The sequence below is a fragment of the Dipodomys spectabilis genome, unplaced genomic scaffold, assembly GCF_019054845.1.
Source record: "Dipodomys spectabilis isolate Male_0828 unplaced genomic scaffold, ASM1905484v1 ptg000233l, whole genome shotgun sequence".
Lineage (NCBI taxonomy): Eukaryota > Metazoa > Chordata > Mammalia > Rodentia > Heteromyidae > Dipodomys > Dipodomys spectabilis.
Genome location: NW_024870910.1, coordinates 1,334,872 through 1,360,107, shown reverse-complemented (window position 1 = coordinate 1,360,107; position 25,236 = coordinate 1,334,872). Strand labels below are relative to the sequence as shown.

Here is a 25,236-nt window from a genome sequence, read left to right as displayed (position 1 = left end):
CCTGTTCTGAAATACTGACAACTCAGGGCTCAAGAGGTTCATTGGGAAGTTGCTCAAATGGTAGTGACAGGATATGGAGGAAGAGGAGTGAGACTTGGAATGTTCTACTTAAGTTTTACTCATAGACATTAATCTACAAGGGAGAATTTTCCACCAAAGGAATTAAACTTTCTCCTGTTGGTGCCCTGCTCCCACTACCAATACAGCAGCTGGGAAAGGAATGGCCACTCTGGGCTGGGGATCTAGGGCCAGTTCCAAGTGGAGATGGAAGAGGACTCTGAGTAGCTAGCCTGCAGGACAGGCACAGCCTTGAAGCATCTCTGTGACAACAAAGTGGCTGGGTTACAGCTTGGATTTCCCTCTTTGAATACTGTGATTGAGGCTTAATAAGGATCCATCTTTATGGGAATTAATATTCATACCCTTGAGGAAAAAAAAGAACACATTCACTTAGTGTGATCTCACTTTCTTGTCTCCAAATTTCCTCTCCTCAAGAGTTACATACAATTCTTTTTAAATACTGGACTAACCTATGGCCAATTCTGAAGTCATTTTCTTATCTCCTATGTCAGAGGAAGGCGGAACACACAGATTTGATTTTATTTTGCTTGCTTTGATATTTCTAGAACCACCCAATGGCTCCAGTTCAAATATTTAACATGATGAGTGGGCCCAAACTGGCAAATTCCACTTCCAAACTCAAAAATTCAAAAGAATGGAGAAGTCAGGAGGGAGAAAATTCAAGCTACACAAGGGTTTTGGTAGAAAGCTAGACTGTGTGGCGGGGCTGGAAACAGCAAAAGGCCCCAGATACAAATCCCAACACCTATAAAAATAAAAAAATAAAGCAACTAAAAAATGCCTGGAATACCCACCCTATTTGAATATTAAAGATGATAAGATTATTGTAGATTTAAAGAAATTACATCACAGTCAGGCACGGGTGGCTAACGCCTATAATCCTAGTTACTCAGGACACTGAGACCTGAGGATTACTGTTTGAAGCCAACCAGCCTTGACAGAAAAAATCTGGAGACTTTTATTTTCAATTAACTAGCAAAAAGCTACAAGTGGAGGTATGGCTCACATGGTAGAGCACCAGCCTTGAGCAAAAAAGCTAAGGGACAGTGCCCAGGCCCTGAGTTCAAGCCCCAGAACCAGCATAAATAAAGAATAAATAAATAAAATGCTACTCAGTTTTCTGTGATGGCTAAGTGGTCACATCTAAAGTTTTTTGTTGTTGTTGTTGCTGCTTGTTTTTATGGGGTTTTTTGTTTGTTTTTTGTCGGTTTTGAGGTTTGAACTCTGGGCCTAGGCGCTGTCCCTGAGCTCTTCAGCTCAAGGCTAGCACTCTACCACTTGAGCCACAGAGCTGCTTCCAGTTTTGTGGTGCTTAATTGGCGACATTCCTGCCCAGGCTGGCTTTGAACTGAGATCCTAGCTTCCTGAGTAGCTAGGATTACAGGTGTGAGCCACTGGCACCCGGCATAACTAAACTTTTAAAAGCATCCTCTCTCAATAAACACTGTCCAGCAAGCCTGCAGAAAGGAAGCTCCCATCAGAGAGCAGGTCTCGGAGCCTGGCCCCACGGGTAAGCTGCTATGTGCCGCCCTCTCCCTGACAAAGCTCTTCAGCACCCAGGGTGAGGTGGTGTGGGTGCACAGGGGGTCCCGAGGCCCCTCTGCCAGGCCAGGCAAGCCATACCACCTCTTACCACTGCTGTAAGGCATAAGAAACAAATCTCAAAGCTGTGTGACCCAAGCCCCCTTTCCCCGTAGGAAGTCATGCGCAAGGGACATCCTGGAGGCGGAAGCCACACAGTGTCCCAGAGACACCTTCTTGGGCAAGGAACAGTACAGTAGGCATCTGGAAAATTCTCTCCAGTACCCAGCTCTGGCTGCCTTGGTCATATTTCTGTGGCATCTTGGGTGTGGAGCAGGCAGACCGACAGCTGAATGTGTACTAGGGCTCTCAGCTGGGAGATGCGGGGAAGGGGGAGCACAAGAGACGGGGACCAGAGAAGGAGCCAAGTGGTGGGGACAGGAGGGGAGGAGCTGTTCACCTGGATAGGCAGGACTTTCCTAAGGACACCACCTACCTGTGTGACCTAGAGCCTGTCAAGGGGTGGCCAGAAGCCCCCAGGTTCCCAAACAGGAAGGGCTACATTCCTGTACAGGCACAGTGCCTGGGGGAGGGGGGTCCCCAGCACCATTGGAAATGCACACATCAGATCCTCTGAATAAACAAGTCTGGGGTTGCAACACCCACTGGAGTATAAGAAACCGGTATGTACCCTAATACTATACTACTTTCAGGGTTCACCAGAGAGAGACTTATTGTCTGTTTCATATGCTAATTGAGTGGAATCCATGACGCTTTTCCTCTAAACAGAGCCTGCCTGGCACTTCCAGGGTTTTCATTCCACAGCATGGTTGTCAAGGAAGCTGAGAACGACCCTAGTCTGTTGAGTGGTCCTGTTTACCAAGCTCACGGCCCAAACCCAGGCTTTCCACTGTCTGCAACACCTGTCTCCATCTGCAGTTTTCTTCCTTAAAACACTCCTGCTGTGGCCAGGCACCAGAGGCTCATGCCTGAAAATCCTTAGTTGCTCAGGAGACTGCGATCTGAAGATCAAGCATCAAAACCAGCCTGGGCAGGAAAGTCTATGAGATGCTAATCTCCAATTAACCACCAAAAAGCTGGAAGTGGTGCTGTGGCTCAAGTGATAGAGTGCCTGCCACCATGAACAAAAAAGCTGAAGGACAGTGCCCAGGCCCTAAGTTCAAGCCCCAGAGCTATCTAGTCCAAGACAGTGGCCATCAGCCCAGAGAGGAGAAGGAGAGCAAGAAAAGTCCACACGGGAGCTCTGGGCTAGAGTCTTTACCCCTGTCATGCACACACTGTCACCACCACCACCACACACACACACAGAGCCACCATTTCCTTCCTTATAAAATTCAAATGAGAAAATCTAGTGGGGATGGTGAGGGCTGTGGCAGAGGTGCAAAGCAGCATCTTAAACTCAGGGCTGGGCATCTTGAGCACCCCTTTCTTTCCTTCCTCATTCCATCAGGTGGCCCACCAGGCCCCTGGGCGATGCTGACATGGGACGCACAATCGGCACAGGGTTGACCCCCCATTGTGGGGGACAAAGCGTGAGCCTATCTGGGTTGTACCCAGGGGAGCAGGAAGGCAGAAGAGCATGCACACCGGCCCCTGCCACCGAAGGCCAGATATGTCAGAAAGATGGTGGTATCTGGCCTGGCAAGACTCCGTTCCCAGCCAGAAGGGCTGGGAGACCGGGCTGCCTTCATCCTAGAGAGGGAGCCATATGCGGCTGTCCTGCTCCTGCTTGCCCAGTCGTGGGGGCGGGTCCAGTGTCAGGGCCACAATCCAGGGCCCATTCCCTGGCCAGTCCCTTCTGGTTGTGCCATTGCCTCCTCTGGAACCACCCCAAGCAAGAGAGAAATCTTTGGATGTCTTAACTCTGGATTTAGGGGATTGAAGGAGGGTGGCTGCCGGTCACCTGCTTTTCCAGGTCTAGAAGGGAGGGAGATGTCACTGGGGTGAGGAAATGGGGTCCTGAGGCCCTGCTTGCATTCACATTTGGCCTTGGTCAGCCCAGAAATCCCAAGCACATGAAGCTGTGGGGCTGTGTCCTGGGCCTGCGTCACATATACAGTGGTAACCCCACACCCCGTGTACTGTGGGTGGCCCAACTCTGCCCACAGTGGCAGGACCTGGAGGCCGTGGGGCTTGCTGTCCTCTCCTGCAGTCCCCACAGCCCACATGGGGTGGAAGGTGCAGGGAATGTTGTGGACCATCTTCCGCCCCTCCCTCCACTGTGATGAAAGCCTCTGTGTGCCCAGGTAAGTACTAAAGCAACTATCCAGGTCGAGGCTTTGCTACATGGCTACCTTGGTGGATGTGACGAATGTTTACTCCGTACACTTAAGTACTGCATAGTTTAACTGCAGTGGAGGAGGCTGGTGGCAAAACCAGCCCTCCCCTCCCATCCCCTTCCTTGCTCCCCTTCCTTCCCCTCCCCTAGCTCTCCCGTGGGCTTCCTCTGGAAAGAAAGTGCAGCCCATTGTCAGCCAGCTGCCAGGAAGACCTGGACTTATACAAATGAAGAACACCAGAACAGTTGAGAAACCAGGTCCAACACCATTATAAGTTAACCAAAAGCTGAGCTCAGCAGCTCACACCAGTAATCCCAGCTACTACAGAAGCAGAGCTGGGAAGGATGACAGTTTAAGGCTTCCCTGGGCAAAAAGTTTACAAGATTTCAGCTCAGTTAGTAGCTAGGTACAGTGACATGCACCTCTCATCCCAGTACATGGGAGGCTGAGATGGGAGGATTGAAATTCCAGGTCAGCCCAGGCAAAATGTTTGTGAGGCCTCAGCTCAACAGAAAGAGCTGGGCCTGTGGAGGCTCACGCCTGCCATCTCACATGCAGTGGGAAACAAATAGGAGGACCAAGGTCTAGGCCATCCTAGTCAAATGATGGAGCCCTGTTTTAAAAAGAACCAGATACAAAAGGGCTGAAGGTACAGCTCAAGCAGTAGAGCTCTGAGTTCAAACCCCAGTACCACCCAAAGAAAAAAATAAAGCTATTAACAAAAGCTATTTTGTGGATGTATACCCCTAAACAATATGGAAGCCTGGATTCAAACAGATATTTCCACACCCGTGTTCATAGCACCATCTTCCCAACTAGTTGTCTCGATCTGTTTTGCACTACTCTAACTGTACACCACAGCATGGGTCATTTATACAGACTATAAGTTTAACTAGGCCAGGAGCTAGTGTAGCATCAGCCTGGCCTGGGTGAGGGCCAGTGATGGTGTCACATGGAGAGACACAGAGGCTTAGTAGCTCAGGTCTCTTCCAGGTTTTGTTTTCTTTTGTCAGTTGTGAGGCGGGGCTTGAACTCAGGGCCTGGATGCTTTCCCCTAAGCACTTTTTGCTCAGGGCTAGTGCTCTACCACTTTGAGCCCAGCATCATTTCCATCTGGTTTTCTGGTGGAGACAAAGAGTAAGGTCTCATGGAAAGCCAGGCGCCAGTGGCTCATGCCTGTAATCGTAGCTACTCAGGAGGCTGAGATCTGAGGATCGCGGTTCAAAGCCAGCCCTGGCAGGAAAATCCATGAAACTCTTATCTCCAATAAACTACCAGAAAACCGGAAGTGGCACTGTAGCTCAAGTGGTAGAGCACTAGCCTTGAGCTGAAGTGCTGAGGGACAGCGCTCAGGCCCAGAGTTCAAGCCCCACGACTGACAAAAAAAAAGAGTCTCATGGGCTTTCCAGCCCAGGCTGGCTTTGAACTGTGATCCTCAGATCTCAGCCTCCTGAGAAGCTAGGATTACAAGTATGAGCCACCGGGTGCTGATTCTTCCAGTTCTTATACCATGATGGTGGCTCCACCCATGTGGAATCCTCATCTTCCAAAAAACATCCACAGATGAACTTGCGGGTTTAACTTCCAGCACCTGAATCATGAAGAACCAACATTCAAACGCCAGCATCACCCAGAAGATAGAAGGAACCGAATAGTATGCACTGATGTCCCAGTACAACAAAGCATGATGCCTGAAATACTACTCACCCCTCAAAAGGAAGACAATACTGACATAGGCCACACCGTGAGTAAACCTTGAGGACTGTATGGCAGGAAATTAGCCAGCCACAACAAAAGACAACTACTGCTTGAGGTGTCTAAGTACCCACATTCATGGGCAGGAAGTGGAATGGTGGTTGCCATGGCAGCACTTCCTGTCTGGCTCAGCTTTGCCTTTGCACAAAGCTAGACTACTGTAGGATAGTCCCTGGCTGACCCCTGCAGGTGTTTCCCTGGGAACAGGGACATGCTGGGGCTGTTTTCTGGGCGTTGGTATCCCCAACCCCACTCACCATGTTCATGACAGTGAGGATGAACCTCTGGGCGGCCTCCGGCCCATGATACTGCACCATGTTGGCATCTGCCACCACCAGCGTCTCCACCGTGTGCTCCTGTGTGAGTCTGATGGCGTTCCTCCGCTCCCGCCAGTCCCTCGACGGTGGCCTGTCCTTTCCCGGCTTCTTTTCTAGAAAATGATGGAGACGTTTGTGCGATCTTGGTGCTTTTCACCAAACATTCTGCAGGAGGCCTTCCAGGAGCCTTCCCAAGAGAGCCAAGCTCTGACCCAAGCCAGCTAAGACTGGCACCCAGGGAAAGGGCGTAGGAGGCCAGCTAGGGCTCCCTGCCACTGTTCATCCTCCCAGCCAAGAGAAAAATGGGGCTCACACAGACTATACCCTCCAGAAGCACACAGCCAGGGGGCTGGAGAGAAGAAGCCCCCAAGGGAAGAAAGGGGGTCCTCCCTTCCCCTACACAACTCCTCCCCACCCCCAGAACAAGTGGAACAGGACAGCCCCATCCCTGGGGAGGCTGACCGACCAGCACCCATGCTTAGAGTCACCAGTGAGGAAACATTCATTGGCACACAGAAAAGCAGGAATGGGAAAACACTGAAATACAAAAGGAGTACAAAGAAAATAACAGAATGATTTTTTTTAAAAACATGGCACTCATCCAGGCTAAGTTGTGAATTTGTTCTTTCCTCCTCATGGGGAGGGGGATTCAGAGTGTGTGTGTGTGTGTGTGTGTGTGTGTGTGTGTGTGTACATGTGTACATGATGTATATATGTGTGTACATGCGTGCATATAATTCCCAATCATACCAGATCATAAAATGTTTACTGCTGTGAACTGTTTGAGGCCTAAATACTAATTAGAAAGTTTGCATGTCCCCTGAATCCAACAGTGAGCACAGATACTAACGCTGCAGGAGCTGCACCACCCTGCCGCACCACCCACCACCCTGCTGCACGGCCCTGGTGTCAGCCATAGGCACAGGTCCTGTGGACGAGGGGAGTGTAACTGCGTCTCTTACAGCCACCTACTGTCATACAAGGGTAAATTAGAACTAAGCCACCTACTGTCATGCAAGGGTAAATTAGAACTAATATAAGAATATAGTTGCAAGGTGAACGCCAGTGGCTCACATCTATAAACCTAGCTGCTCAGAAGGCTGAGATCTGAGGAACACAGTTTGAAGCCAGCTGGGTCAGGAAAATCCACGTGACTTTTATATACAATCAATCAGAAAAGTGGAAGTGGCGCTGAGGCTCAAAGTGGTAGAGCACTATCCTTGAGTGAAAAAAGAGCTCAGGGACAGTGCCCAGGCCCTGAGTTCAAGCACCCAGACTAGGAAAGAAGAGGACAGGGGAGGGGAAGAAAAGGGAGGGGGAGGGGAAGGGGAAGGAGAGGGGAGGGGAGGGGGAGGGAGGGAGGAAGGGAGGAGAGAAGGGGAAAGAAAGAAGGAAGAGGGGGGAAGAAGGGAGGGAGGAAGGGAAAAGAGAGAAAAAGAGAGAGAAGAAAAGGAGTTGTTAGCAAAGGATCCATGGCTTACACCTGAAATCCTAGTGACTCAAGAGGCTGAGATATGGAGGATCATAGTTCAAAGCCAGCTAGGGCCAAAAATCTGTAAAACCAAAAGTAGGGCTGGAGGTGTGGCCCAAGGGGGTATTACTGAGCAAGCAAGGCTGAGTCCAAGACCCTGAGTTTAAAACCCAGTACTGGCAAAAGAAAGGAAGCAAAGGAAGTGAAGAAAGGAAGCAAAGAGGGAAGGGGAAGGAGGAAAGGGGAAAAGGAAAAACAGAATGAAGGCAAAGCAGAAAAGGAGAGGAAGGAAGAAAAGGAAGGAAAGAGGGAGGGAAGGAAGAGGGGAGGAGGAAGAAGAGAAGGAAGGAAGGGAGAGAGTAAGGAAGTGAGGGAGGGAAGGGAGAGAGGAAGGGAGGGAGGGAGGGAGGGGGCAGACAGCTCCATAAAGCGTGGAGAATGTCTATATCTTGCTGGGAGTCTGGTTGTAAATCCCAACACTGGAGGATGGGCATTTAGCTGTCAGATGATTAAACTCAGGGGCAGATATTAAACATGATGGTACACGAAGTCTGCTGCTTAAACCACAAAGCCTGGGTGGCTTTCTGCACAGGTAAGAAATATGAAAGCCACATGCTTCTCCTCGGGCTGGAAAGCTGAGTGTGGGTCGCTCTCCCTGTGAAAGGTGCCAGCTGCTGCCACCTGGGACTTCCTGGCCCCTCCAGGCGCTCCCCATTGGCCACACCAAGCCCAGCCAGGGCACCACAGCCCCTGCCCAGTGTGCCTGGTTACCAGTTACCTGCCTGCTTCAACTCAGAAGCCACAGGTGCCATGGAACTCCCACCAGGGGTTGGCCAGAGACACACCCGCCTGGACCCCATCTTGGGGGTCGTGGAGCTGTCACTTCATGGAAAGATCTCCATCCCCCACACTGCTGCTTCTCTGTCCCCACTTCTTAGACATCAGCTGATCTGCAGTCACTATCCAACAGACACAGGCAAACAGGGTGCCTGTGACAGAAATATGCATCAACGTGGCCATAGTTTTCTGGGTTTGTTTGGGTTTTATTTATTTATTTTTGTGGTACTGGAGTTTGAACTCAGGACCTTGGGCTTGCTAGGCAGGTGTTCTACCACTTGAACCACACTCCCACACCCTTAATCTTTTCTTTCAGGCTAGAGCTTGTTAATCTTTTTTTTTTTCTTTCAGGTTGGAGTCTTGCATATTTGTCTACTAACCTGGGACCACAACTCTCCTATCTATGCCTCCCGCCCAGATGGGATTACAGGCATGCATCTTCTCAGTCGGCTTGTTTGTTGGAATGGGAGTTTTGCTAACAGTTTGCCTTGTCTGGTCTTGAACTGTGACCCTCCTGATCTCTACTGGGATTGCAAGTATAAGCCACTGTACCCAGCTTGCTCCAGATTTCTTGACGACTTACCCCCTTGCCACACCCAGGAATGCAGACAGTGTCTGATGGGTTGGAGGACGGGATTTGAGGCAAGCAGTGGGCTAGTTGTGGGTATCCGGGTCCGGGTCTCAAGTATGCACATGATACACTCACACACAGTGCGTCCCAGTGAAAACTATCAGGCTCCAAGAAACAATCTGTGGATATTTCCAGTATTAGAGAACCAGTACCTAGAAAACCCACCTTCCTGATGGAAAACGGGGACCCCAGCATGCAGCAGCATTCCCAGGCAGGTGACCCTTTTGGTATTTGCATAAATCCAACATCTTTAAAAAAAATAATGGTCTTCCCTTTTTAGGGGGAGAGGTTTGAGGTGTTTCTTTTTTTTTCCTCAAAAAGGGAAAAGGTAAGTTTTACCCTCCAAGTTTGAATTCCTTAAATAACTTCCCCAAGGCCAACTCATTTTTATAAAGACCATAGTTTGGGGTTTGTTTTTTTTTCCATGCAGATTCCTTACAAAGAAAAGGTGGAAAAGAAGGTTTTCTTTTTCTGTGTGTGCTTTGGAGACAGAAGTTATCCAGACTCTAAGCAGTCCCCACCGGTGTCCTAGGATAGAACAGAGCCGGTCCCCAGGGACCTTTCCACCTGAGGTCAGATTCCATGGGACACCATATGGCCCAGGACCACTACCTATGGGATAACTTGTATTTGTTCAGCAAGCAAATAGTTCCTGAGGACCCACGTATGCTGGGCATGGCCACTCTAGTGATATCGCCATGGAGCAGACAACAACCAAATGAGATGAATTAGTGAAAATTTATAGGAATGCCCAGGCCTAGCAAGAAAGAATAAACAACTGAGAGAGAGAGAGAGGGAAGGGGTGACATTGTCCAGAAAGAAATGTATTCTTTATAACTGTAACCACTTTGTATATTTATTAATTTATAATAAAAAGTAAATATAAATAAATGAATAAATAAATAGAGCAGACAGTGCTGGGAGAGAGAGAGGGGACTCAATTTACAAGTTATATATGCGGTGAGCTAATCAGCTTTGTACAGCTGCACTGCAGTGCCTGAGAGAGCTGACGTTCTAGTGAGAAAAGGTTCCTTTAGCTCTCAGTATGAAGGCCAGTGCCCTCATCAGCACTATGTTCTATGAGAGTGGAACATGGTGGCATTATGAATCAGTCACATCTCCAACCTGAGCAGAGAAAGGAGGAGGCCGGTCTGGGGGCCTAGAATCCCTTTTGAGGACATGCCCCCATGGTCTAAAGACCTCCCACTAGGCCCCACCGCCGAAAGTTCCAACACCCCCCTACACTCCAACAGCACCACCCTCTGGACCAAACCTCTAAGTCACTTAGGTGCAACAACCAAGTGCTATCCATACCCAGGCCAGAGGGTTCAAGAGGCTTCCCAAGGAAAGGTCAACATGAAAGAGTTAACCAGTGGGGCCAGGCAAGGTGACACACTCCTGTAATCCCAACAGTTGGGAGGCAGAGGCAGGAGGATTGTGAGTTTGAGACTGGACAAGACTACAAGTAAGTTCAAGGCTGGCCTAGACTACAAAGCAAGATCCTCAACACAAACTAACCAATAACAACAACAACAAAAAAGGAGTTAACCAGTGTATGGGAGAGACACGGTGGGTATAGTGGGAACAGCACAGATATAGGCCTCAGGGAGGGCAGGGACACCAGGGAATATTGTAGAATTGGCAGGGAGTCAAGAGTGGTATAGTGGCAGCCACTAGGGAGGCCTAAGCAGGAGAGGCAGAGAACCAGGAAGTGTGGTGAGGATGGTGAGGGGGTCCTCTTCTTTATTCTAGGGGCAGAGGGAGGCCACCCAGAGCCCAGGTGCTGACTGTGTTGCTCTGGCTGCTGTGGACTGGCCTGGGCAGGGACAAGGAAGAACAATGCAGGTGGAAAGAAGAGAATGGGTTCTGGAAGAACTTGACAGGGAGACTAAAAACACCAGGGCTGTTTAAGCGAGCAGGGGAGGGCCATGAGAGTGGTTCTTGATGAGGGGGCCCTGGCTTTCCTGACACATGGGAACACCGGCTGCTGAGTGACAGGCACTGGCCAGGGGTGAAGAGGAGCATTGTGGGACTGACTTAGGTATGCTTCAGGTGTTTTGAAGCACCCAAGGGAAGATAGGCCAGCCATGTGGGCTGGGAAGAGGGGAGGAGAGGTGAGGAGGGCGGGGAGGGGAGGGAAGGGGAGGGCCCTCATCCAAAGAGATGAGCAGAGCATAAGACACCAGGCAAAATGATGTCAAGGGAGATGGCTTGCACAGACTGAGCCCTGGAGTCTGAGGAAGGGTGGGGGCGAGGGCCAGATCAATGATGGGGGTCAAGCTCACATCTGAGAGGTGACAAAATAGGGCAACCATGGAGACTTCTGGGGAGGAGACCCGGGGAAGCTGCTGGAAGGAGGCACGGGAGATGGTGGGGTTGGAGAGGGACACACAAGTGTGGAAGGGGACTGCCAGCCTCACCGGGCTCCTGCCTCTCTCCCCTCTTAGTGACATTTGTAGATGCCACTGGAGTTCCACAAGTGACCAGGAAGGAAGGGCAAGACTGCCTCACCTACCTCCCGCCTGCTGAGGAAAGACCAGTTATTCACTGAGCACTCTTGAACTCTATACAAGCCCTGGGCTGGGTGCTGTCCCAGGGGAGGGAGGAAAACCAAGCAAACTCTGGGTCCTCTATCAACATCCTGGACTGGGCAAGTACATTGGGAATACACGGCCAACAGATGACACAGACGCCAGGGTCAGATGGAGGGAAGGGACAAGAGGGGGAACAGGAAAGAGCAAAGCCACACCACCACAGAAAAGAAATAAGGAAATCCAGCGCTGGTGGCTCACACCTGTCATCGGAGCTACTTAGAAGATTGAGATTGGATGGATCAAGATTTGAAGCCAGCCTAGGAAGAAAAGTCTGTGAGGCTCCATATCCAATTAACCAGCAAAAAGCAGGACTGGAGGCATAATCCAAATGGTAGAGCACCAGCTATGTGCAAAAGAAGCAAGACCACACAGCTCTGAGATCAAGCCTCAATACTGGCACCAAAAAGAGGAGGGGGACGAGAATGGAAACTGCAAATGAGTCTTACTGAGGAAGAGACACTGAGACTGTTTCAATAGAAGGATTCAGCCTGGCCCACACTGGGACCATGAAGAGAGAGTCCTCTGGGTCTCCCTCCTAGGTTTAAGATGGCCATCTTCTCTCCCTGGGCCTTCACAGGCCCTATATATGTCTGAGTCCAAATCTTCCCTCATGAACATGTCAATCAAGCAGATTAAGGCCTTTCCTCATGGTATCCATTCAACAATTCTAGAACACTCCTAACTGCAAAGACAGGCATATTCTTAAGTACTGGGTGTTAAGGCTTTGATATGTAAATTTGGTGGAAGAGGGGGCACAATTGAGGCAAAACAACTGAGGCAAAAACATATTCTTCCCATCTAAAGGAAGAAGGACCTGGATTCCTGGCTGCCCGAGTCACGGAAGGGACGAGGATCTCAGTGCGCCATGCAGAGGCTTGGGATATATTCAGAAACGCAAAACAAAATAAAACAAAACCACCACTGCTTAGAATTATCAAGCGCACTCAGCACTAATTTTTGTTTGTTTTTATGCCAGTCCTGAAGTTTGAACTCAGGACCTGGGCACTGGCCATTAGCTTTTTTTTACTCAAGGATAGCAATCTTACCACCTGAACCACAGCTCCACTTCCAGATTTTTTGTGGGTAATTGGAGAGACCTCAGACTTTCCTGCCCAGGCTGGCTTCAAACTACAATCCTCAGATCTCAGCTTCCTGAATAGCTAGATTGACAGATATGAGCCACTGTGCCTGGCATTACCACCATTTTAAACCCCCATCAGTGGCTAGAAGGTGAACCTTAGCTACCAGAGCCTGACAGCTTTATCTTCTAAATTGATGGGGCCGGGGGGAGAACATTCCACAAATACACAGCTCGGGGGGGAAAATTAATGAATGTGTTCAAGTTTCAACTGGAACAAGACAGGACAAACAAAAGCCTGTAAAGAAATCTGTGTTCACTGCACCTGGAATCCCCCATCAGGATCCTGGGTATTGTGGCTTTTAACAGATCTCTTTCATCTCTGACAAGTCAGAAAAAAAAGCCTGCAGACAGCTCAGAAATTCAATTCCCCCACCATCGAGAGGGGCCCAGAACATTCTATAGTGCCAACAACCCAGACTTCCATTGCTTTAACACAGAAGTACACTGCCACTGCCAATCTTCTAGTTCTTCCCCAGCCCCCTAGGCATCATGCAGACCTGTGGTTCTGGGCCCTCTCTCCTTTCTCCCCAAGCTGCCAGGTTTGGGGGGGGGGGAACAAAGATGGGAAACACTTCTTACCTCTGCACATCCCACCCAAGGCACGAGGTGTCAGACATTGTTGAATGAATAACTGAATGAGAGGATGAAATAAATCAACAAAGGAAAGAATGAAACAATCCTTTAGTACTCTTCAGAGGCCAGGGAATGAACGAACATGCCTGTGGACCTGCAGACCACTGGAACATCAGGGATTCTTCCAGCACCCATAAGATTCCCTGGCAGGTCACCATCAGACATCTCCCACCCCCTTGAAGGACTCTGAATAAGACCTTTCCAGAAAGCTCTTCACTAGAAAAAGTAATCTCATTTACAAAGCTGGGCACCTGGTGGCTCATGCTTTAAATCCTAGCTAATCGGGAAGCTAAGATCTGAGGATCATGGTTCAAAGCCAGACCAAGCAGGAAAGTCTCAGAGAATCTTACCTCCAATGAACCACCAGAAAACTGGAAGTAGTGCTGTGGCTCAGAGTGGTAGAGCATTGGCCTTGAGCAAAAAAGCTCAGGGACCATGCCCAGACCCTGATTTCAAGCCCTAGGACTGACAGGGGGAAAAAAAGAAGAAGAAAGTAATGATTGTGTGGTTAAGTACAGGCACCAGGGACACAGAGGCTTTAGCTACCAGTCTACTTCCTCTCAAGGAAACAAAACACTTGAGGTTGGGTATGTTATAAAGGAAAACAGTTTATGTCATAGCTATAGAGGTTTAACATAGCTTTCATGTGACTCTCTTGGTGGATAGCATCTCAGTGGTAGAAGCCAAGGAGCAAAGATAAGGTAGCAGGGAGAGACAAGACGCCAGAGTGAAACTAGGGTCTCACAAGAATGACAACTCCCTCTCCAGGACACATTCCCCCAGTAACCTCATATCTGCCCCTTTAAGGACCATTGTCTGCCATCACTGACATGCTAAATAACATAGGTGGACATGAAGCCATGGGGGATAAACCACACCCAAACCATAGCAGGCTGCCTAAGAATTCAGCCCAAAGGGAAACAGAGGTACAAGTGGGCAAGAGTCCCAGCCACAGCGCGTAGCTCTAAAGCCTGTGTCCAGTCACGACAAAGCTCACCTGATCGGCCTCTCCCACAAGACTGTTTTTACTTTCTGGTCTTAGCTTGAGGCTGGAGAGGGAGAGGGCCCTGAGCAGCGCCCCTGCCTTGCCTCCCGTGTTCCTTCGTGTTTATCCAGCTGGAGCTGGCCCTCACAGACTTACACATGGGAACAGCTGGGCACTTCAGGCCAGATCCTGGCAAGGAACCAGGTGTGCGCTGATGTCTCCCTCCCAGGATCCTCTCACACACACACACACAGCTGTCCCCCAGCTTACACAGGGACTCTTGCTCACACACACACATACACACACACACAAATGCCCTTGTTACTCAACCACCACCCAAATTAGACCAACAGTTGTCATTTTTTCTGGGGGGAAAAAAACACAACAATAAACCAAGAAGTACATTCTGAGCAGCTGGTGCACATCCTGCCAGTGACTCCTCTCCTCGATGGAAGGGTTCGTTCCAGATTCCTTCCAAGGCCTAACTTACTTCATCAACTTCATTTCAAGCCTGATTTGCTTGACAAAAATCCCACCTTATAAACAACTGTTCAATGGCATCGATGAGCAACCACACCTCATGTACACAGACAACTCACACACGCCTAGCACGAGGCCCTGGGATATAGCCTTGGCCAAAGTTGTTAGAAAATACCTTACATAGCAGCTGTAAATGATGCACAGGGGGTTTGTAACACAAGAGGCTGGAGGTTGACCACCCCAAACTGGATGAGGGAGTGGAAGGCCAGTTTTAAATCTGAAGCCCCTACCAGGTGCCAGTGGCTCACACCTGTAATCCTAGCTACTCAGGAGACTGAGATCTGAGGATCATGGTTCAAAGCCAGCCCCAGCAGGAAAGTCCGTGACACTCTTATCTCCAATAAACCACTTACAAAACTGGAAGCGGGGCTGTGGCTCAAGTGGTAGAGTACTAGCTTTGTGCTCAAGAGCTGAGGGACAGCACCCAGGCCCAGAGTTCAAGCCCCCAACCGACAAAATCAATCAATCAATCTGAGGCCCCTGACATGAATCAAGACAGGTGAGCTGGCAGACAGCTAAGAAATCAAGTATCTATGACACACATGGGCAGTAATTCGGTGAGAGCTGTGTTCCTTCTGCACTGTGTGCCATTTCTGGCTCTTTTTGCTCTTGCTAACTGGCCTGCCTTTTTAGGCAGCCAGTATTGCAGTAAGATTCTAGGTAACTGCTCTTTAATATTACTGAAACTAGAAGATCTTCAACAACTCTACCCCGTCGGCTCTGGAATCATGAAAAATAAAAAAGTGGTGGGATGGGAAAGCAGAATTCTGGGCTTTGTCATCCAACTTTGCTCCGGCTTCCTCTCCCACCTACTTTGTCCCCAACACAATCTAGCGTGGACTCACTCGGGGAAGCCAGCGCTGGGGACCTGTCTCATTCACCTGGCACACCTTGGAGCCAGGTGATATGTTGGTTAGATTTAAGGTATGGAAGCTGTATTGCATTGGTGGCCTCCAGTCCCTGGTCTTAGTCTTTCCTTTTCACCGCATCCCCCGAATTCAATAATCATTTAGCACTGATTATACACAGGGCAATCTGCTGGCAGGAACAGGGCTGACTGAGGCACTGCAGATATCCTGTTTTTTGTTTTTGTTTTTGTTTTTAGCAAGGCTAGAAGCCACAGGCCTTCTGCTGCTGCTCCCCAAGGGTCCTCCACCACTGACCATGACAGCGGTCAGCCCTGAGTTTGAGTCTCCCCAGTAATCTCACAGGAAGTGATGGTCTGGAGTCGACATGAAAAGGCCACTCAATGAGTTTGCACCGCGCTGGGTCTCACCTGAGGCCACATTCTCTTCACTCCCTGACAGAGTCACAGAAATGGTCACGGAGCCATCTCTGTCTCCCAAACACCCCAGTCCCCTCTCTACCTGGCTCTGTGAGGTGTCTCAGGCTGGCAAGGAGCCTGGTATGAGGGCAAAGTCTAAAGGAGGACATGGAACGGACCATCCCTTCACAGCTGAGCTGCATGGGGAACACAAGTGTTCATGCCCAGGGAGCACTTCCCCACAGCTCCTCCTCCCACGACCTCCAGAGCCCTCAATCCCTGTCCGGCCTGCGTGACTCTGCCTGGTTCTGACGGCTGCCTACCATGTTGGGGGTGGAGGTGTACACCAATACCCGCCTTCACCTGTACACAGAGAGTCCTGAGGGGAAAACGAGTGCCCTCTGGAGCTGGCCACCTGCCAGCCAGGGCCAACACTGGGGCTCACTGAGGCTCATGGCACAGCTCCAAGCTGCCACATCCTCCTCCGTGGCTGGAAGACCCATGGTTGTTTTAAGAAGGCAGTTTCCAACCCAGAGGCCGGCCAGCAGGCCCCTGACAGAGGCTGAGTCTCAGGTTCAGTGCACTTGGGAGTACCCAGCCCCAACATGCTGATGGATGGGCCCCGTGTGACTCAGACAGGGCTGAAGGGGATCGAAAACGAAAAATCAACAGCCAGCCTCGGGCAGTGGTGGGTAAGTTTATTCTCTGGGAATATAAGCTGTGTTTTCTATAAATATTGACATAAAGAATGGCTCGTTCCCTTTGTGGGATTCCCACAGGCCAAGCAGGAACACTCTGAGAGACCCACCAGACCCCAGATTGTAAGCTCTGGCTCTAAACAATGGCTCTTTCCTTAGAGAGGAAAGGTCCCAAATCCCCAGAAAGCATCCTCATGTATCTAAGCACAGGCAGAGCTGGCAGTGCCTCCTCCATGGCAGGCAGAGACCATGTCCCTTCACAGCTGGTCCCTGCTTCTAGCCACACCACCCCTGGAGCCGACCACCAAAGATGCTGCCAGTTTCTGCCTCGCTGGGCGGGAACACTCTGGCTTTATTGGGCTTTTCTCCTCGGCTTCACTGTCCAGCTCTGTCCAAACCCCAGTGACAGGAAGTTTGATGTATGACTTGCTAATGGATTAAGAAAGGTATCCGGGCTCCTTCGGCCCAGGGGTAGTTTGTGCAACCCCATACCAGTTCCAGCAAGCAAATTCCCTGTCTGGTCGTGCACAAGAAATTGCCCGTTGCCTGGAAAGACGACGACGATGCAAAATGAACCCCCGCCACATTTGCAAGCTGGAAATTGCCCAGCAGCCGGTCCCGAGGAGACTTCGTTGGGCTTTTCCAGGAGAAATGAGTGTACTGAGAAGGCTAGACTGCGTTGCAGGAGGAGGAAAATGCAAACTAAAGCCATTTCTTTAAAAAGAGCCGTTCTATTTGCCTGGCCGAGCCTGGGGTGGATTTTCTGGCCTGGGGCCTCTTGTTGGGAGGAAGGCCCAGCTCTAGCTCCTCTGCTCTGTCACACATTCCGTCCTGCTCCCTCCCATACTGATGATTCGAAAATCAGACACTTCTCAGAGAGCTGGCAAGGGCCTGTTCTCCACCCCCAGCACCTCTTGGAAATACCAAGCCAAGCACCCCAGCCATGTGCTCACCCAGCTGTTGGCTAGGGTGTTTCCTGGGGCCACAGGCCTCCTCAGCCTTTGAGGCTGGCCCAGCTGCCAGGAGCTTCCCTAAGCCACCTGGCTAGCCCCAGCCAGGGTTCATTTCAAATAATAAACTATGCATTCTTGATCCGTCTGCAGCTCGAGGCAGATTTTCCTATTTAAGCTGGAGGCCTCCTCTGCTTTGAGTTACTGCAGTGGGATGGCTGTATGTTGCATAAGAGTCCAAGGGAGGACTTGGGAGGGCGGGAGGAGGGAGAGGGAGAGAAACGACACTGCTTCTGGTCCAGTTCCTGTTGGCGGAACTGTATGTGGGAAAAAGGTTTCAGACACACATGAAAAAAAAAAAAAGATGATTTTCTTTTCTGTTTCAGTGTTGGAGTTTGAGCATTTCTTTTCAATGTTCAAAAGCAAGTTTAATGTGGTACTTCTGGATTCTCACAGAGAAAAATGTTCAACAGCAAAATGTGAAAAGGAAAACAAAATTAGCAGGGCACCAGTGGCTCACACCTATAAGCCTAGTTACTCAAGAGGCTGAGATCTGAGGATTAATAGTTCAAAGTCAACCCAGGCAGGAAAAGCAGTAAGACTCTTATCTCCAGTTAACCATCAAAAAGCTAGAAGTAGAGCTGTGGCTCAAGTGATAGAGCATCAGGTTTGAACTGAAAAGCTAAGGGACAGCACCCAAGCCCCGAGTTCAAGCCCCAGTGCCCCCCCCCCAACACACACGACTACTTACTGTAACTGCAATGTTTCAATTTGTGGAAGAAAAAAGGAAGTATAGTTATGGACTGAAATAGGCTCCCTGCAAAGATGTCAACATGTTAATCCCCAGAATCTAGGGGGAGGAAAAAAACTTTTTCATGGTCATAGGGACTCTGCAGATGTAATTAAAGATTGTGAATTGTCTGGCTAGGCCCGATATGTCTGCATAAGAGGGGAGCAGAGGGAAATTCAATTTCAGAAGAGAATTGTCAGTGATGTAGCGTGAGAAAGTCTCCTTGCTGGCTTAGAAGATGGAGAAGGGGCCAGGAGCCAAGGAATGCGGGCAGCCTCTAGAGCTGGAATAAGGCAAGGGAATGGATTCTCTCCGGGAGCCTCCAGAAGGAACCAAAGGCTTGCAGATACTCTGGGTTTATGGTGCAATTCACACTTGTACTGATTTCAGACTCCTGATCTCCAGAGTAAGAGAAGACATTTGGGTTGTTTTAGGCTGCTAATTTTGTGGTAACTTGTTACAGCAGAGTCAGGAAACTGGTTCCCAAAGCTTGCCTTCCAGCCAGAGTACTTGGGCATAACTGTGGCCAATAATATTGATGATGATGATGATGATGATGATGATGATGATGATGATGATGATGAAAAAAAAATGTGACACTCAAACACATAGACAAAGCACTCTGGGATTTCAGAAGACAAGTGAGACAACCAGGTAGGATCCCTGGTAACATCTGACTTAGGGTTCCAAGTCCAAAATGGATATGGAGAGTAGCCAAATAGCCATCCAGTAAGACCATTCCAGAAGCCAGAAGCCACAGTATATCTTTAGTATACTAAAAGCCCTATGACCTAGGAATTTGCAATCTAGTTTGAACTGTGTTAAATAATAATTATTTCATACATAGAGTCTCTTACACTAGAAAAGCTCAATGGATTTTGCTAGAAACATACATTTTACCAAAAGTGATTCCATAAGAAATACAGGTCAATTTTTATGAAAGAAAACAGAGAGGTTACAAAAAAAAATTAGTCATATACCCACACCAGAAAAATAAGAAAGAAAAGAAAAGAAAAAACTGAGATGCTTCCAGAAGGGACTGTATCAAACCATCAGTGACTAGACAACCTGGATGGATCACAGATTGTTCCAGAACACTGAAAATAAAGAAAAGACTCCACATTCCTCAAGGAGCTAATGTACTGTTAATTCCTAAGCTGGGAAAAGACAGCACACATGAGGGAGAGCTCCAAGACCACCTCATGTGACCATGAATGCAAAAGAGCTAAGAAAACATTAACAAAGAGAATACAGCATCACGCTGAGCAAATAAAACACCACACCAAGCAGGATTTAATCCAGGAATTTAAGGTTGGCAAAATATTAGGAAATGACTGACGTAATATGCTATGTTGACATGTCTAAGCAGGAAAATCACATGAGTGTCTATGAATGCTGTAAAAGCCTACATAAAATGCTATGTCTGTCTGATATTTAAAACTACATGAGCCAGATCTGTGACACCTTGAGAATCACAATACATACATACAAACGAGTACTTCTGGAATAAGAGTCAAGTCCCCAGATATAAATTTTTAAAAAGTGAGATGGGAAAGCTGGGTGCCAGTGGCTCACACCTGTAATACTAACTACTGAGGAGGGTGAAAGCTGAGGATCACAGTTCAAAACCAATCTAGGCAGGAAAGTCCTTGAGACTCATCTCCAATGAACCACCAGAAACCGGAAGTGGCGCTGTGGCTCAAGTGGTAGAGCGCTAGCCTTGAGCTGAAGAGCTGAGGGACAGCGCCCAGGCCCAGGGTTCAACCCTACAACTGACAGGGGGAAAAAAAGTGAGATAGGAGCCAGTGGCTCACACCTGTCACCCTAGCTACTCAGGAGGCTGAGATCTGAGGATCAGGGTTCAAAGCCAGCCTGGGTTGGAAAGTCTGTGAGACTCTTGCCTCCAATTAATCACAGAAAAAAGCCAGAGGTAGAGCTGTGGCTTAAAGGGGGAGAATGCTATTCTCAAGCAAAAAGAACTCAGGGACAGCTCCCAGGTCTTGAGTTCAGGCCCTGTGAGCAACAACCACAAAGCAAAGTGTACATGCAGTTGCATGTACTTGCTACACTCTGGACATGTTTCCTCACCAAATCCATCTGTTGAAAACTAACCCCCAATGGGAGGGCATCAGGAGGGGGAGGTTTGAGAGGGGCCCTGGTGAGGGGGATTAAGTGGCTCACACAGAGGTTCAGGTGACCCCCCTGTGTTCCCACACCGTGAAGACACAGTGAGAGGACATCACTGTGAGAAGTAGACACTCAAGCCAAGGGCGCCTTCCTTTTAAGACTTCATCTTAGGCATGTAGCCTCCAGAACCATAATAAATAAAACGTTGCATTTCTGAACCACCTAGAAGGGCTAACATCATCTCCTCACCCAATGCCAAGTAAGGAGAGGGAGACCAACACATTCCAGAAGTGTAGGGGGAACGCCTTATCTGTAACAGCAACTGAGCCATCTGCAGCCTCAGAAGCCAGCCAATACATACGTGTGTGCATGTGGAATTCAAAAGCAGTGATCACAACATTGTACTAGATCGTGGAACTTCTAGACTTGGTGAAAGGGGATTAAGGAAAATCCGGTCAGCCTTATAATGAAGGAAAGAATAACAGCAAACAACAACAACAATAACAACAACAACAAACAGAAGCAATGAGAAAACATGGTATAGTTAAATTAAGCAAACAAAAAATACACCAACAGAAGGCTTATGCTGCTTATGATCTACAGAACCAGAGGGCAGAGATGACAGCAATTCTGGGACGGGAAACTCATGCTGGAAGGGAGAGACCTCAGGGGTGGGGCCCAGATTCTGTATATAAATTCTACCTACATTCTGGATTGACCCCCTACATGGCACAGACTGGCTACGGCTGATAAACTGAACCAGGAGTTGTGCTGCTGCCCAAGATAAACATTTTCTAGTTTATGCCCAACAAAATTAGGTTCCAGGTAAAATGGTCTTCAGAGGAATAGATTCCAGACTCTCTACAATACCATATTTATAACATTCAGAGCACAGTCTGAAATTACTTGAGGTAGGAATAACTAGGAAAATGTAACTTGAGACAATCAATGCAGACAAAAATGTTAACACTACCAGACAGGAATTTTAAAGCAACCATTATCAGCATTCTCAAAGATTTAAAAGAAAACATGGTCTTGATAAATGTAAATGATAGGAGATCTCAGCAGAGATATTAAAGCTATAAAAAGGCATCAAGTAGAAATACTGTCTGGGACACAGTCTCCAAATCAGTAGACAAAGAAGTATAATTTGTAAAGAAATTCTGGGAGATAAAAATTTACCTCATAATCATAAATAAAACCTGTTTATGATTATTTGTAGAATAAAAGATGACATCACTAAATACTCAGGAGGCTGAGATTTTTCCTGCCAGCCCAGCGAGGGAGAATTGGAGAGGCCCTTTTCTACCACTAAACCACCAAAAAGCCAAAAGCGAGCTGGACATGTGTGGCTCAGGCCACACTACTCAGGAGGGTAAGCTCTGAGGATCGCAGTTCTAAGTCACCCTGGGCAGAAAAGCCAGTAGGGCTCTTATCTCCAATTAACCAGCAAAATGCCTGACCAGAGGTATGGCTCAAGAAAGAGTACCGTGAGCAAGAAAGCCAAGTTTGAGTGCCAGGCCCTGACTTCAAGCCCCAGCAACATCGGTGTGGTAGTCCTGAATGGGGACGACGTCAGATATGCACAAGGCATGGATGGGGTAGTGGCATGGTTCATTTCTCTCTCAATAAAGAAGGAAGTCCTGAGGCAAGATATTCACATGCAGAAGTTTTGAGCATTCAGGAGTCCAGTTTTTGCTTTGTGTTATGTTTTACTTGATGTTCCAAACTTAACTGCCAGGTCCCTGTGGGCAGAGACCCCCTCTGCATCCAAGATGAAAAACAATTCCCAGCTCTCAGCAACCTCACAACGCAATTGCATTGGCGGACACTTTTTGTTTTTTCCTAGAAATAACTGAATTAAACTGAGGTCGCCAGGGCAGGCCCTAATCTTGGAAGACCAGTGTCCTCATGAGAAGAGGAGACATGGACATAGAGACAGACAAGACACACAGATGACCAGTGAAAGACACAGGGATGTGGCGGTCATCTGCCGGCCAAGGGACAAGGCCTGCCACAAGGTCTCCCTCAGAGTATCATAAGGGACAACTCTGAATTGCTTGGTCTCTGGCTTCCAGCCTCCAGAACTGCAAGTAAATAGTGCTTTACCTGTGATGGAAGCCCCCCACTGCACCCTAGCTTGGGGCATTTCATCACGGAAGCCCTAATAGACTAAGCTGGAATCTCACAGATGCTAAAAGCCACACAATCTAACGTGATTGTCCCTTCTCTTGATTGTGGAATTATACTTAAAATACTACTTTGGGAGTTTATATAAAATTATTATGGGTGGGGCGGGGGAGGGGGAGGAAGATGGGAAGGGATGGGAAGGAGAAACAAAGGAGGAGGCTACAATGCTTGATAAGAAATGTACTCATTATCTTGCCCATGTAATTGTAACCCCTCTGTACAGTATTTTCACAATAAAAAAATATGAAAATATATGCAAGAGCTAGGCCCTAGTGGCTTTGACCATGACCGTCCTTAATCCTGTCTAGACACAAGACGTTAGACAACATGGCGGCTCATCTAGGTTTAACTCTCAGGTAAGTTCTGTACTTCCTGGGGGAAGACTTGTCAGATTCTTTGCCACCTGCATGAGCCAGCGAGGCCTCCAGGCTGGGGCTGGGGCTGGGGCTGGGGTGGGGGCCAGGGCCAGTATTAGTGTAATATACAATCAACAGCAGGGCACAGTGAAATCAATTCTGGCCACCGAGTCCAGCCAGAAAGGCTACGTTCCCACGGGAAACCCTGGATGCATCTGATTAATCTGCCTAGGGAACTTCGAAATGTACTTTGCCGTGTCCCAGTCAATTAATTCTCCTGGTTTCTGAACTCCCAACATTTCCAAGCTAATCCAAACTAGATACAGCCTACTTGACTAATTAGCTAAGCTACTTGAAAGAACTTTTTCAACAGAGCAATGTTCCCTGAGTATTTAATGCAAAACAGAAAACAGCAACAGAAAATATTCATCCTCTCTCGGTGTCTGTGTCCCTGCCCAGCCGGCAGCCTGGTTTGTACAATACCTTAATTATCCAAAGCAATCTGATGTCAGATTTGGGGGAGGGTAAAAAAAGGAGAGCTTATATTTTGCAATTTCAGCATTTTCCAGAATTTTCTTACTTGGCTGCGCTTAGCTCAGTTTCTATTAAATCTAACCCTTCCTCAGTTCATCCTGTTCCCTTCATTAGAAACCAGACTATCAAAAAGTGCCTCGGGCTAAGTATTGGTACCTCCCACCTATAATCCTACCTACTCAAGAGGCTAAGATCTGAGGGTTTCAGTTCAAAGCCAGTGTGGGCAAAAACATTCATGAAACCCTTATCTCCAATTAACCAGTAAAAAGCTGGAAGTGGAGCTGTAGCTTAAATGGCAGAGTACCAGCCTTGAGTGAAAAAAGCCAAGAGCTCAATGCTGGACACTGGTGGCTCACATCTATAACCCTAGCTACTGAGAAGACTGAGATCTCAGAATCACAGTTCTAACCCAGTCTGGGCAGGAAGATCTGTGAGACTCTTACTTCCAATTAGTCACTAAAAATAAGAGCTGGAAGTGAAGCTGTGGCTCAAGTGACAGAATACCAACCCTGAACAAAAAAAGCTAAAGGGCAGTGCCTGGGCCTTGAGTTCAAGCCCCAGCTCTGCCATAAAAAAAGCATCAAAACCAGCCTTCAATACAAAAAAATGCACACACAAGCACATTTGTCATTTTGTCAGCGATTTTGGCTATCCCTCCCTAAAGGGGAAGGGAGCAGATCATCAGACAAACATCCTATTATCTGCTCTGTTGTCACAGGCACACGGGGCTTCTGATAGCCACAGAATAAAAGGTGTTTCTCCTAGCTTTTACTGTGTGGCCCTCCTGGAAAGGTCTTACCTGAGAAATCTCACTTCCAATGGCCCACAGGTGCCATTACTCAGACTCCATATTCAACACTAGCATAAGGTTAGCAGTGTCTAGGGAGCTATTCCATCACCAGGTGCCTGAACTGCACCCCAGTCCAATTAAAGCCGCTGGGGTGGGCAGGATCCAGGTCTGAGCAGTTGTTAAAGCTCACAGGCTGAGGTCCACAAGCAGCCAAGACTGAGAACGCAGCCCTTAAGAAATCCCAGGCAGTACTGAGAGCAGTGCAGAAACTTAGAGTGGCTAATATATGCCAAAGATGTAAGGGGAGAAAAAACCCACTGAAAATGCCAGGATAGGTGGCTCACTCCTGTAATCCTAGCTACTCAAGAGGCTGAGATGTGATGATCAAGTTCCAAGCCCACCCAGGCAGAAAAGTCTGTGAGACTCTTGTCTCCAATTAACCAGCTTAAGTGGTCCTCTGAGCTCTGCTGCCAACCTGAGGGTTTTTACAGGCTCATCTTGTGATTGTAAAATCAAAGCCTTGCATGAATGAAATCCTGGGTTTCTCAGAGAGGGGAAAGGAGGGGTACAAAAGAAATACACATAGAAAAGGAAATGGCAGCCAGTGGCTCATGCCTGGAATCCTAGCTCCTTGTTCAGGAGGCTGAGATTTGAGAATCCCCATTCAAAACTAGCTCAGCAAGAAAGTATGTAGCCTGTGAAACTCTTATCTCCAATTAACCACACACACA

The 25,236-nt window shown here is 48.4% G+C and overlaps 1 protein-coding gene across 2 annotated transcripts in view; it reads right to left on the bottom strand.

Moving 5' to 3' along the window:
* The window catches only part of Adamts17 (ADAM metallopeptidase with thrombospondin type 1 motif 17), a 146,124-nt gene that overhangs the window by 111,681 nt on the left and 9,207 nt on the right, over positions 1–25,236 (bottom strand). For both annotated transcript variants that reach the window (XM_042698560.1, XM_042698561.1), the window contains exon 4: positions 5,915–6,087. In XM_042698560.1, coding sequence (XP_042554494.1) covers positions 5,915–6,087 — 173 coding nt within the window. The remainder of the gene's footprint in view (positions 1–5,914; positions 6,088–25,236) is intronic.